Below are 14,343 nucleotides of genomic sequence, written 5' to 3'. Positions count from 1 at the left end.
CCCCTCCCTGCCCCATTGGATCCCTCCCCAAATTCCCGCCCTGGCCCCGCCTCTTCCCCAAGCACGCCGCGTTCCTCCTCCTCCCCCGCTCCCTCCCAGGCTTGCGCCAATCAGCTGTTTGGCGGCGCAAGCCTGGAAGGGAGTGGGGAGAAGCAGGATACGGCAGCATGCTCAGGGGAGGAGGCGGAGGTGAGCTGGGGCAGGGCGGGGCCACGGGGAGCTGTCGGTGGGTGCTCAGCACCCACCAATTTTTCCCCGTGGGTGCTCCAGCCCCGAAGCACCCACGGAGTCAGCACCTATGCGAGGCGCTACCACCAGCACAACCACAACAATAAGGACTCTCAATGATCAGTGGCGCAATTTTTAATTCTCCAATCAGAATCCCCCTGGGTTTGTACCTCCACCAAACACTCATAAATCTATTACAGTTCATTTTCCTTCAGCTCTTCCTGTTGCCACTGGGTGATGCACTGACAGCGCCATGGATGCTCCTGGCTGCTCTCATGGCAGCTTTCATAGCCGTCTCGATCCAGGCGTGAGGGTGAGCGGTGTATTCTCCTGCGAAATAGACCCTCCCTTCGTTCTGAAACAAAGCTTTGGAGTAGTCGACTAACTGATACGGGGTTAATGAAACATAGGCTCCCATCGCATATTTGTCCAGGCCCCATTTCTTGATCACATGTTTATCACAGACGTTCTGGATATAAGTCTTGGGCAGTTGGTGGATTTCTGCCAGGTCCTCCTGTACCAGATCGACGCACTTTTCATCACTGAGGGGAACGAAGAATTGAGCATCATCATCCCAAGTGTAGGAAGCCAGGATCACCCCCACTCCACTGGTGAAGTTGTGGCCGGGGTAGTAGATGAATCTGGATGGGCGATCAGTGATTGACCTCCCATTATAGATTCCATCCTTCTCCCAAAACTTTTCCCTGCAGGCCAAAAAAATCTTCACGTCCCTTGAGTAGCGGAGGGAGCGCAGGGCATGGGTCTTCTTGGAGGAAAGAGGTGGAGAAAATTTAATGAGCCGTACGGCTTTTGCTGTGGTTGCGACAAGGACGTAGTCGGCCGTCTCTGAGGAGAGGAGCCGTGTGAGTGGCCTGCGATAAAACACTCTCACTTTTTCATTGTCTTGTAGTATCTTCACCACTGTGGACTGAAATCGAATATCCCTATGCATAGACTTGTAGAAGGCCTCTGGGAGCTGATCGAATCCCCCCGTGATCTCATCGAATCTGAAAGAAAGGCAGGGGGTGGGAGGAGATGATGGTAGAAGAATGACAGCTTCTGTCGATAGTTCTCTGAGTGAATATCACAAAAATACTAAGCGGCTCTGTAAGACGCTGCTTAGCTGAAGATCTAATCCCTCCTCCCCCAGTGACTACTTCAATTCCGGCTCCTCTTATTACAGGCAAGTGCCAGGTCTGCGGTAATTAAAGTTAAGACCAGCTTTCTGGTTAAAGTTTCACTCTTCTACGTGATCTGAATTCTGCACAATTACTAAGATTGCCTTCGAATTAGGTGTGTCTCCTGGGGGCGGGGTAGGATTTGAGCAAAGGGTTCCCTTGGTATAACCGAGTGATGCTCTAATATCACTATTCCAGGTACTCTTAGAATATCAGGGTTGGAAGAGACCTCAAGAAATCATCTAGTCCAACCCCCTGCTCAGAGCAGGACTAATCCCCAGATAGATTTTTACCCCAGTTCCTAAATGGCCCCCTCAAGGATTGAACTCACAATCCTGGGTTTAGCAGGTCAATGCTCAAACCACTGAGCTATCCCTCCCCCTCAACTCTCAGTCAGAAGTTAATTACTGAATTCCACAGGAACGCTCCCCATTAGAAGCCAGAGATAGACACTTTCCGTAATGTTCGTCTCATCCCTTGTGGAGGTGCCCCCTGCCTTGTATGGCTAGAGAAATATAGTAATGAACACCTGCCCTCTGTGACAGTTCAGGCCATCGGTGCCTACTTGAAAGAAGGCAACTGGCTGCACTGAGAGATGGACGAGATACATCTGACTGCTTATCAATCTCATTGTATCAGAAGATGGATGGCTAGGTAGACAGATCCTACCATAGATACATGTTCTTCTCCATATAAAGCAAATAATTAAAGATACTCTTCTTCTTACCGGTCTTTGAATGCAATATCGTCCATGAGATAGTACAGAAAAGACAGGTGGAAACTACTATCTAAATTCAGCACGTCACCAATCATGTCAATGGCTCCTCTACTTAATTTTCCTTCTTTAATCAAATATTCCTGGTTGGGGAAGAGAGGAAGGGCAGAAAGTGCATATCACAGCCACATTGAAACATGACAGCTGAAGAGATGAACATAGGAATTATTCGGTACCCGTAAGGGTTAGCCAAAGGTCACACCCATAGAGACACAGAGACCCCTTTGGCAAACAGTCCCCTGTTCTTTGCAAACGTCTCTCAGCTCAGACCTGACAAACTGACTACACCGAACACAGTTTACAAGCTATTTATCTATGAAGAGTAACATGTGAGGTATCTGCAGACAGCTCACAACTTGTCAAGATTCATAATCGTGGCGAGATGTATGTCTGGGTAATATTTAAGGAGTAAAGTGTTTATACTGAACGTATGCTTGGTGGACTTGGGGTAAAAATTAGTCAGCGGGGTACTGTGTCTAGGTGACAACTCATTCAAACCAGACTGTTCCCCTCCCCCAGTCGGCCAGGACATAGTGCAAAGTTCATTTCCCTACCCTGGCCACATCCCAGAACAAATTAGCAAAAAAGACCATTATAACAGGCAGGAGATCGCCCTGGCTATGAATCAAGGCAAAAGCCTGTTTCGGTATAAATAGAGTGTCAGGGAAGGCATTCTGGATTCATTCGCTGAGAAAACCCCATGAGGCAGTGGTCCCCAAACTGTGGGGCAGGCCCTCCCTAGCAGGGCATGGAGGAACATTCAGGGGGCTTGATGGGGCCCAGCCCAGCCCCCATTGGGGGCAGGGAAGGCGCACCACCCAGCCCCACTCTGCCCCATCTCTGCTCCAGCCCAGCGCCAACCCCAGCTGAGGCCCTGGCTTTGGCTTCCGGCCCCCAACCATGGCCCGGCCCTGGCCTCAGCCACTGACCGCAGCCCGGCTCCCGGCTGCAGCTCAGCTCCCAACCATGGTCCCAGCTCTGATGGTGGCTCTGCTCCTGGCCCTGATCCCCAGTCACAGCTCTCACCCTGATCCCCAGTTCTCAGCCCCTGGTCCTGCTCTCCGCCCTGGCTCCCGGGGTGTGTGTGTGTGTGTGTGTGTGCGCAGATAGATTACATTATGGGTAAGGGGGAGCATGACATCAAAAGTTTGGGGACCACTGCCTTAAGGAGCAGGGGCCTTTCATGAACGTTTTGATGCTGGTTCTGGTGAATCCAACCAACTTTGCAACAGCCTGAGCTCTGCAGGGGAAGCCGACTTGAGTATATTGGAAAGGTAACTATTGAGATGGGGACACCCAGCTTTGTGTTTTATGCTATTATGTTCTAGCCATTTGCGTCTATCACTTTCTCTCGATTCTAGTTAAATACTTCTTCTTTCTCAAACAAACCTTCTTCCGTTCTAAGTGCTCACCAGGGCTATGTGGTTTACAGGAGTGGTGGTCTAAAGTAAACTGGTAAACTGAGGTACACTGCAGAGGAGCTGGGATTTCTGAGTAGCCAGTGGCAGGGACCGGATATCCCAGGGGAATGAGTCTCGGGGACTGGGGTTCACGTACTGTTAACCGCCCGCAAGGCAAAGCTACGACCGGCACAGCCCAGAGGAGGGAGCTTTGTGGGCAGTAGGGTGACCAGATGTCCCAATTTTATAGGGACAGTCCCGATTTTTGGGTCTTTTTCTTATATAGGCTCCTATTACCCCCCACCCCCATCCTGATTTTTCACATTTGCTGTCTGGTCACCCTGGTGGGCAGGCACAGAGAGGAAGGGTATCACATTGAAATAACCATGGATGCATCCGACGAAGTGGGCATTCACCCATGAAAGCTTATGCTCCAATACATCTGTTAGTCTTAAAGGTGCCACAGGACTCTCTGTTGCTTTTTACAGATCCAGACTAACACAGCTCCCCCTTGGATACTTGACAGGGCAGATGGGAGCACAGAGAACATTTGCTTTCTACAGCCCGATGTCTTGGGTAGGGAGAGGCAAAGAAGATGTGGATGCGTGGCCCTGCCCTCCCCCTTCCACAAAGCAGAACCCGGAGGACCATGCAAGGCCCCATGAGGCAAGCGTGTTTCCTCCACGTAGCCAGGAGGCGTAGGAGGATTCAGATGCAATACCGCCTGCCATGGGCTGTGTGAACATGGCACAATCTGTCCCACAAGGAGTTGCATTCGCTGGTGGGAGGAAAGCTTTAGGAAATCAGGCACAAGATACTGGAATGGCGTCTTCAATTACCTTGATGGAAAATGAGTCGTATTTCTCTTTCAAAGCTCTGCAGTCTGTTGTCACCTGGGGAGCAACGAAGAAAACAGTCACTAGTGTCACAATCGCAGCTCTGCCTTTGCAGATTGGTTATTCTCCCTGTTTGCGATCACGTACTTACGGCTGGTATCCTAGTGCATGTGCCCAAGGAGGCAGGACATGAAATGACTGCTCCGGAGAAAGAGCTGTTAACAAGATCTTTTTAATGGGGACATAGGCACGGACTTCTCCTTTAGCTGGGAGGTACTCGCCCCCCACCCCGCCCCAGGCCTCGCCCCCACTCCACCCCTTCCACCAAGCCCCTGCCACTGCCCTGCCTCTTCCCACCCCTGCCCCACCTCTTTCCGCCCCCTCCCCTGAGCGTGCCCCGTTGCCACTCCTCCCCCTCCCTCCAGGAGCCTCCTGCATGCCGCAGAACAACTGTTCAAGGCAGGTGGGAGGCGCTGGGAGGGAAGGGGAGGAGTTGATCAATGGGGCTGCTGGTGGGCAGGAGGCACTGGGGGGAGAGGGGAGCTGGTGCTGTGCTAAGCACCCACTAATTTTTCTACTTTTTTAAATTTTTCTACTTTTTTAATTTTTCTACTCACTGAGTCAGGGCCTGTGAATGGGGATAAGGAGGAGTAAGTTTTGTTTTCCTTCCCTGCAGTTCTCCAACTCACTCAACCGCTTTCGCTCAGACTTTTTGAACAATAAAATAAATAGTTTAAGGCAATGTCTACAGTAGCACTTTTGTTGGTCAAACTTTTGTCCGTCAGTGGTGTGAAAAAACACCCCTCCTGACCGATAAAAGTTTCACCACCAAAAGCACTGGTGTGGACAGCGCCATGTTGGCAGGAGAGCTCATTGGGGGTGGTTTCATTATGAGAGCTCTCTCCTGCCGGCGTAGAGCAGCTACACAGGAGACCTTACAGCGGCACAGCTCTGCAGCTGTAAGATCCATCTTGTAGACAGAGCCTAAAGCAGGGGGTCTCAAACTGGGGGTCGGGACCCCTCAGGGGGTTGCGAGGTTATTACATGGGGGGGTCACAAGTTGTCAGCCTCCACCTCAAACCCCCCCTTTGCCTCCAGCATTTATAATGGTGTTAAATATATAAAAAAGTATTTTTAATTTATTGGGGGGGTCACACTCAGAGGCTTGCGATGTGAAAGGGGTCACCAGTACAAAAGTTTGAGACCCACTAGTATAAAGGGAAAAAGAGAACCAGATTTTCCTGTGTCTTTAGTTGTTTAAATAGGCAGATAGGCATCTACTGGCATTTTCCAAAGCACCCAAGCGTCGTTAATCCCATTGATCTTTTGGAAATATCACAGGAGGCTAGATTCACAAATGGATATAGACATCGCAGCGCTCCGTTCTCGACACCTCACTTTTAGGTGCCTAGAAAATCACCGGGATTCACACAGTCACATTCTCAGGCTCCCTACGCAATGAGGAGGAAGAAAGGTTCGGCCCCTAAACATGGGATCCGCAAAGGCAGCAGGCTGAGCCAGGTAAACTGACCAAAGGGAGATGCCAAAGAGAGGGGTGTGTCCTTATCCCTCCCCCTCCCAGGGAGTTCAACGCCTGCCTCTGCTTGGGGATCTCAGCTGTGCAGCCTCTCCTGGAGTCCTGACATCAACAGCGCCAGCCTCAGAGCGTTCCCCAGGGGGTTGGGTACTCACCGAGCATGGGAGAAACCTCTGGTGCAAGTCTTCCCTCTGTCTGCCCAGCAGTGGGGATTTGAACAGGGGTCTGTTCCTCGCAGCTGAGATACCGCGCCCTCTCCGGTGACGCATTCCCCCATGTGTATATCGCTAGGGCTTCGGGGGCCATTTTCCACGGTTCTCTGTACCATAGTAAGCTGAGCCCCTCGATGATTCCCTCCCAGAACTTGTTTGTATGTCTGGGCACCCGGGGGTGGGGATTGTGGGAAGGCGTTGGAGGACTATCAGAACTCAAGGGTTTCAGCTTGCATCTTCACTGCACACACTGAGTTGCCAACTAGCTCAGAGCTGGAGCACTCACCACAAAAATTAGTGAGTGCTTAGCAACCACCGGCAGTCAGCTGCCACCCCCTACACCCCAGCACCTCTGGCCCTCTGGCGGGTCCAGCTGATCGACTCCTCCCCCGCCCTCCCAGTGCCTCCGGCCTGCTGTGGTCAGCTGTTCCACGGCGTGCAGGAGACACTTGGGGAGGTGGGAGGAGTGGGGACAGGGCTCGCTTGAGAGAGGGGCCGGAACTGGGTGGGAAGAGATGCAGCAGAGGTGGGGTGGGGGCGGAGTGGGGGCAGGAAGAGGTGGGCTGGGGGTGGAGCCTGTGATGGAGCAGGGGTGGGACCTTGGGGGAAGGGGTTGAGGTGGGTTTGAGCACACCCAGGGAAAGGAGGAAGCCGGCGCCTGTGCCCTCAAGCCATGCCAGCTAGCCTGGGTTGAAAGGACCACTTAAGTTGAGCGAAATGGTTTTGTGTGTGGATGAGACGGGGTTTAGGACCAAAATCTAACTTTGAAGTGAAGACCTACCTACAGTACATGAGTCCATTCCACAACACACATACCTTATCCAGTGTCTGGTCATAAAGTTCACTGGCAGATTTCCCCCTCTCTGCGGGAAGCAGAGGGTATTGCAAGATATCAGGGTTTCGGTCAACATCTCCAGATTTTGCCCTGACGTTGTTAATCAAATACCAGGCATTATCATTAGTATTATAGAATGGGTTCAGTTTAAGTCTGAATTTGGTAATAAATTCACGCACAATCCTAAAGAAAAGAGAAGGAATAAAAAGAGAAAAATTCCCAAATGAGAGAGAATGTTACATGCTCATATATGGTCCTGAGCATGAATGGCCCAATCCTACCTAGGTAAATGACATTATTTGTGTGTCATATGACCCCAAATCCATATTTTACCAAATCCACATTCAACCCTGTTTTGCAGTAGATGAAAAATGTGGATAACTATTTCAATAACAATTATTAATATGTTCATAATAAAAATTTTGGTTAAATGTGTCATGAAACATTTTGCTAAAATTGAAACAAACAAATGCACTAAACAATTTACTTTTGAAAAAATGCCATTTGGCATTTTGGCTGGTGGAGTAGATTGTCATCCTCCCACTCTGCACTTCCACCCACCCAATCCCATCCCATCTATGCAGGAAGAGATACAGCTCCATAGAGATTTCAGTCCATGCACACATACTGACTATTTGATGCAATGCAATTCGTCCACATAAGGAAGCAAGGGGAGATTTTAACCTACTCAAATTTAAGCCTTCAACGATTTTTTTTCTTGGAATTATCATAAAAGTCTTTAAAACGGGGCTTCCACAGTTCTGAACGAGGTTGGCGGGTGAAGAGGGCGAACTGTGTATTACCTATGGTGTCTTGGCAAACGCATGGCTCCCAGCTCCGCGTACCAATCTTCTTCTCGATAGGTCAAGATACGTCCTCCCACGCGGTTACTGGCTTCCAGAATCACGACCTAGGGGCAAAGCGCAGGTCATGATTTTCAATCCCTGGCTGGTACCTAGTAGCTGTAGGTAGGGCTTGATTTCTCCCGCATCCTTTCTTTTGTAAATGGCCATCAAAGGAAGAACATTAATGTTTTATCAAAGTAATTTCAGATGCTATGTAAGCAAACAGGCCTTGATTCAGGAAAGCAGGTACACATATGCTCAACTTGAATTTCAACTTCATAAGACTTAAGCATAGGCTTAAAGTTAAGCACATTCTCAAGCATGCGTCCAGAATCAGGCTGTATTCCTGCATTGGGTACTCAAGGAACACATTCCAGTATGGAAGTTTTCATAGTAATAGCAATTTTTCCATTCATTATTAATGCCAGATTTTCAGTGAGGGAGGTTTTAAACCAACAACATCAACTAAGCACTTCAACTATAAATACACAAGCTATGTCTGTTGACTTTTCCAGACTCAGGGGCTGTAGTTCTTGGGTGGCTCTGAGGAGGGGGAGTAGAGGATGTTTAGGCAATCTATAGGGATAATGGGTTTTGGTCTTTCCAATGGCCCAAGACAGTCGCTCTTTCTATGGAAAAACAAAACAAACAAACAAACAAACGAGTGAGAGTGAAAGTTAAAGTTGTTACGGGATCGTTAATATCAGTTTTCACAGGTAGAGAATTTTGTCAGAAATGTGCAAACTGGTCTTTTGGAACATTGACTAAACTAATCACCATTTCCATAAACGGTAGTGATTAGAATTTTTTTAGCTGCCGCACTATTTTTCATACAGCTATGCTATTATTTCACAAATAACCTTAACTTCAAGGCAATGAACATGTTGTCTGGAAATCAAAATAATCAATTTATCTTTCTTTCTTTCTTTCTTTCTTTCTCAATTCATCCAGTTTACTTAAGTTCCGATCGTTTTGTTCTTCAGCATTGTTTACTCTATCACGGGGCGGGGTGGGCAAACTACGGCCCACGGGCCAGATCTGGCCACTCAGGGCTTTGGATTCAACCCTCGGGATTGCCCCCCGTGGCGCCATGGGCCCCGCGCTGCTCTCAGAAGCGGCTGGCACCACGTCCCTGCGGCCCCCTGGTGGGGGGGCAGAGGGCTCCGTGCATTGCCCTCGCCTCCAGGCACTGCCCCCCACAGCTCCCATTGGCCGGGAACGGGAACCGCGGCCAATGGGAGCTTTGGGGGAGGTACCTGGAGGCGTGGCAAGGGTAGCACACCCCTCCTGCACCCCAACTCCCTGCCCTGAGCCCCCTCCCACAGTCCACACCCCTCCTGCACTCCTGCCCTGAGCCCCCTCCTGAACTCCGCACCCCTCCTACACTCCAACCCCCTTCCCTGAGCTCCCTCATACACCCCACACCCCTCCTCCCCAGTCCCTTGCCGTGAGCCCATTACTGCACACCGCTCCCCCTCCCACACCCCGCACTCCCTCCCACACCCCAACCCCCTGCTCCGGCCCGGCATACAATTTCCCCACCCACATGTGGCCCTCGGCCCAGAAGGTTTGCCCACCCCGGCGCCATGCATAAGGAACGATGAGACCATTTTAGAGGAGCACTGCCTCCCTGGCCTGTCTCGGGCTCCTCTCGGGCATTAGCGTTACCTGGCAACCAGCTTCTTTCAGCAGTTTGGCAGCAGTGAGTCCACTGATTCCTGCCCCGACAATCACCACCTTCTTTGAACGACACGCTTTTCCCAGCCCATTTTTGGCAATATCCACCAGTTCTTCGTAGTCCGAGTCAATAAAGCATTTTTCCCACTCCTTCGGTTTGCGCGAGAGACCCTCCGAGCTCAGGACTGCTACAAGGAGGAAGAGCTGAAGAAATACTAGAACAGAGATGCAAAGAAAACACCCACGTTGAAGCAAACTCACTCTCTCAGACAGCTCAGTATCATCACTGACATGCTACTCCTCATCTCTAGGAAGAGGCTAACAACCGCAAATGCAGAGCTCGCTTATATCAACAAACCAGGAATGTTATTACGATCCAATACAATCAACGTATAACCCAGAGAAGGGAAGTCAGTTCTCAAATCCTCTCACAGTTCATGCATTCTTATAAACTGTAAAATATAAGAACGGCCATACTGGGTCAGACCAATGGTCCCTCTAGCCCAGTATCCTGCCTTCTGTCAGTGGCTGGTACCACACATGGCCACCACCCAGTCTACCACTGAGGGTCGTGGGCCCCACAGATTGACTTAGAGCTGTGAATGCCACAGGGATGTGATGATTTTAGGGGCCAGTCATCACCTGAGGGAATGGTGCAGGAAAAATTCATGTACCGTGGACAATGTGACTGAACAAGGTCTTCAAGATTTAACATCATGAGGTGAATTGAGGAACCTAACAAGAGTCTCTGCTTTATGCCATTAAAAAAACCTCAGTTCTGCTTTTGCTTTCCACAATTCGAGATAAGCTTTTTGTTTTTCAAAATGGAAAGCTGTGATTCCCTCTCTCGATGACCGCGAAGGAGCTCTGTATCCTGTGGAGTGTGGTTACAGGAGGATCACACAAAGAAATACGTGGTGCGTGAGGTCACCAGTCCCCTAACTCCTTAAAGCTTTAAAATTCAAATCAATACTCGAAACTCTGTCTGGAAGTTCGCAGGCGGACAGTGAAGATTTCAAAGCAAGATTATTATGGAAAGCTCCTTCCAAATGAGCACCCACATTTTCTGCTAGTATCAGTTTCTGACTGGTCTAAACTGAAGGTGACAAAGGCGTGGAGGTCCCACATTTCACAGCAATGGTGACTCTGCTCAGCAAAAGCAGATGAAAGGAGATATTAATCTGGGCTATAACTCCATCCTGAGCATCCACCAGCCCTCTTGGACCTAACCAAACCCCTATCTTGAGTTTCTAATGGTGTCCAGCCCCACCAGGAGACGAAAGGTCTACATGGAAGGATGTTCCCTGCTGCTTTTTTCTCACCCTTTTGAGTTTCCTTTATCTCCCTTTCCTGCCTGATGACTCTCTTGACTGCTTCAATGCAAATTAAGCAGCGAACACAATCCTCTGTTTGAGACAGAGCTGTTTGCCAACCTCAGTTTGGGACATGAGTTAATAACACCATACAGTGGAATCTTATCACTGCATGACAATGTTGCCACACATATGTTATCAGAACAATATTAATCATCAGATTATGAGTTTTTGATTGATACCTTACAAAACATACTTGGTACAAAAATGATTACCATAGTGTGGAGGGTGTGGACACAGGGCTACATCCAGTAACAAATCCGGATACGCCTTTTAATAACACAAGAACTAGGGGTCACCAAATGAAATTAATAGGCAGCAGGTTTCAAACAAACAAAAGGAAATATTTCTTCATACAACTCACTGTTAACTTGTGGTCCTCTTTGCCAGAGGATGTTGTGAAGGCCAAAACTATAACAGGGTTCAAAAAAGAACTAGATAAATTCATGGAGGATCGGTCCATCAATGGCTATTAGCCAGGATGGGCAGGGATGGTGTCCTTAGCCTCTGTTTGCCAGAAGCTGGGAATGAACGACAGGGAATGGATCCGTTGATGATGACCTGTTCTGTTCATTCCCTCTGGGGCACCTGGCATTGGCCACTGTCAGAAGACAGGATACTGGGCTAGATGGACCTTTGGTCTGACCCAGTCTGGCTGTTCTTATGTTCTAAATAACTATCCCATGAAACCAAAAATGGTACAGGGTCACCACAGCCATAAACACCCACGTAATGTATTTTTAATGACAGTGTTGGAACGATTAGCAAAAAGCAAAACCAGGAAGGACTGGGTTAACGCCATCGATACTCTTGACCATTATTATGTTCTCCTTACTCTTCAGATGTGCTAGGCTGATATTGCCACCGGGAAGCATGGACTGGAGGATTGCCACCATGCTTATTTTTTTGCAATGACACTGAAGTAGATTTAGCAGCATGATCATGTTATTCCCACAGCACATATGTTTCTTTTGTTAAAATGTGTGTGTGTGGGGGGGGAGGGGCATGGACTCCTGTCCCTCCTGTTTCTGGCACCAGTGCACCACACCCAATTGTGGCCGTGTGTGACATTGAGGTAACTGTGCTTCAGTTTTCCTCATGTCTTTTATTGGCCTATTTTGTCCATAGGAGTGGCCTGACCTTCCATCCATGACACCGTCAAATGTCTGATCCCAGGACCACAGAATCCTTTAGCACAAGGCTTCTCAGCCTTTTTTCTTTCTGAGGCCCCCCTGACGTGCTATAAAAACTCCCCAGCCCACCTATGCCACAACAACTGTTTTCCTGCATATAAAAGGCAGGGCCAGCATTAATCATAGAATATCACGGTTGGAAGGGACCTCAAGAGGTCATCTAGTCCTGTCCCCTGCACTCATGGCAGGACTAAGTATTATCTAGACCATCCCTGACAGGTGTTTGTCTAATCTGCTCTTTAAAATCCCCGATGATGGAGATTCCACAGCCTCCCTGGGCAATTTATTCCAGTGCTTAACCACCCTGACAGTTAGGAAGTTTTTCCTAATGTCCAACCTAAATCTCCCTTGCTGCAATTTAAGCCCATTGCTTCTTGTCAGTTAAGAACAACAATTTTTCTCCCTCCTCCTTGTAACAGCCTTTTATGTACTTGAAAACTGTTATGTCCCCTCTCAGTCTTCTCTTCTCCAGACTAAACAAACCCAATGTTTTCAATCGTCCTTCATAGGTCATGACCTTTAAATGCAGGTTAATACAGGACTGTGAAATACACCGTACAATTTAACTGTAACAGTTGCAGGTGAAAACAGTCAGCCAAGGTATAATAAATAAATAAATACATAAATACATAAATAATCATAATAAAATCTTCATTTCTCTTCCACCCACATTTCCAAATGGACACTGGACAAGAAATAAACAGAGCAACTAACATATACCGTGAGGAAAAACAGCCTGCATTTGGGAGCCCCCTTGTCATGGTAACTCAGGGGTTACCTCAGAACCTCTGCAAGAACTTCAGCAGCATCAGTACTTTGATTTTGGAGTAAATGTATTTAAAATCTCAAAGGCTTTGCTGGTGAATTGAAATAAATATGTCCAGCCCTGACTTACAACACTGGTGTCCCTTCACTCGGTGAACAGATCATTTGTTCTCTTAACATTTTAACTGAATCTAATCACCGAGCCACAGCCGCGGAAAGTTCAGAGCTGCTTCACCTGCATCCCACAGTACAATTGATTTACTGTGTCACTGCGGCCAAGCGCAACCGAAAATACCACACTGGTGTTTGTTTCCTCCTATATTCACACTGAAAGAGGAGTAGACGATTCCGGGAGAAGCTCAATTGAAAATGAGGAAGAAAAAGACAAACAGAGAAAGATTATAAGAGAGAGAGAAAGATGTGAAACACGAAAGCCCATTGCTACAGTAACATGTGCCCAAAGGAACAGTCTATTCCATTGCACTGAAAAAGCTCAAAGAGAAGTTTCACTCACAGAACCTGTCCATTTCAGATGGTGGGTGGAGTCATCCAGTTACCCTCTTATTTTATACCCACCTTTTATATAGACCTACTGATAAATATCCTAGCAGGAACTGCTGACTCTGTGCCTAGAGAAACTGTCACATGGTCTTATAGGACCTCCTCCTGTGATGTGCTCATAGCCTGCAGGTTACTCTGAGTTGGGTCAGCTCCATCCAGGCACATAGGACCTGGGAACAAAGGAACTGTGGTCTTAGTAGACTCTGGCCCATCTATCTTCTTCCATTCCCTGCTGAATCTGGCAGCCTCCTCTTCTTTCCTGGAAACCACCCCAAAATTCCCTCCATATCCTCATGAGCCCATATCCTCTCTCCTGTTGAAGCTGTTCCCCTGTGGGGAAAAAATAATTTAAAAAGTCATTGGCACAGAGGGACTGGATGCTGGGTCTCCCATGTCAATGCTTCAACCACTCGGCAACGGAGTCATTCTCAGGCTTGTTTTCTTTCTCTGGCCCAATGAGTGGGTGCTTTGTTTGGGAGGCACAAGTTGAAATCTGTATTTCCTGGGTTTCAAAACATTTGAAATTTTATTTCATTTGTGGAAAGAACAGGAGTACTTGTGGCACCTTAGAGACTAACACATTTATTTGAGCATAAGCTTTCATGGGCTAAAGCGCACTTCATCAGATGCATGTAGTGGAAAATACAGTAGGAAGATATATATATACAGAGAACATGAACAAATGGGGGTTGCCAGACCAATCGATTAAGATGGGCTATTATCAGCAAGAGGGAAAAAAACTTTTGTAGTGATAATCAGGACGGCCCATTTCAAACAGTTGATGAGAAGGTGTGAGTAACAGTAGGGGGAAAATTAACATGGGGAAACAGCTTTTAGTTAGTGTAATGACCCATCCACTCCCAGTCTTTATTCAAGCCTAATTTAATAGTGTCCAGTTTGTAGATTAATTCTAGTTCTGCTGTTTCTC

The 14,343-nt window shown here is 48.1% G+C and overlaps 1 protein-coding gene across 1 annotated transcript; it reads right to left on the bottom strand.

Moving 5' to 3' along the window:
• Nucleotides 1–347: 347 nt before the first annotated feature.
• Nucleotides 348–13,472, bottom strand: LOC101941085 (L-amino-acid oxidase-like). Its single transcript, XM_024112652.3, has 7 exons — nucleotides 13,369–13,472; nucleotides 9,515–9,738; nucleotides 7,805–7,911; nucleotides 6,983–7,184; nucleotides 4,421–4,474; nucleotides 2,134–2,264; nucleotides 348–1,235 (listed from the first exon to the last, which is right to left on the bottom strand). Exons 1-7 carry the CDS (start codon nucleotides 13,379–13,381, stop codon nucleotides 440–442), a joined length of 1,527 nt encoding a protein of 508 aa, XP_023968420.2. The 5' UTR covers nucleotides 13,382–13,472; the 3' UTR covers nucleotides 348–439.
• Between the last annotated feature and the right edge of the window lie 871 nt (nucleotides 13,473–14,343).

Source organism: Chrysemys picta, chromosome 12 (assembly GCF_011386835.1).
Source record: "Chrysemys picta bellii isolate R12L10 chromosome 12, ASM1138683v2, whole genome shotgun sequence".
Taxonomy (NCBI): Eukaryota; Metazoa; Chordata; order Testudines; family Emydidae; genus Chrysemys; species Chrysemys picta.
Note: the sequence above shows the minus strand (reverse complement) of the source record. Positions and strands in the feature narration are given on the sequence as shown.

Excerpts from the sequence above, each read along its gene's own strand:
- LOC101941085 (XM_024112652.3), bottom strand. Across the intron at positions 7,185-7,804 it reads CGTTTGCCAAGACACCATAG|GATTGTGCGTGAATTTATTA; the intron begins GTAATACACAGT and ends TCTTTTCTTTAG. Across the intron at positions 4,475-6,982 it reads ATGACCAGACACTGGATAAG|GTGACAACAGACTGCAGAGC; the intron begins GTATGTGTGTTG and ends GTTGCTCCCCAG.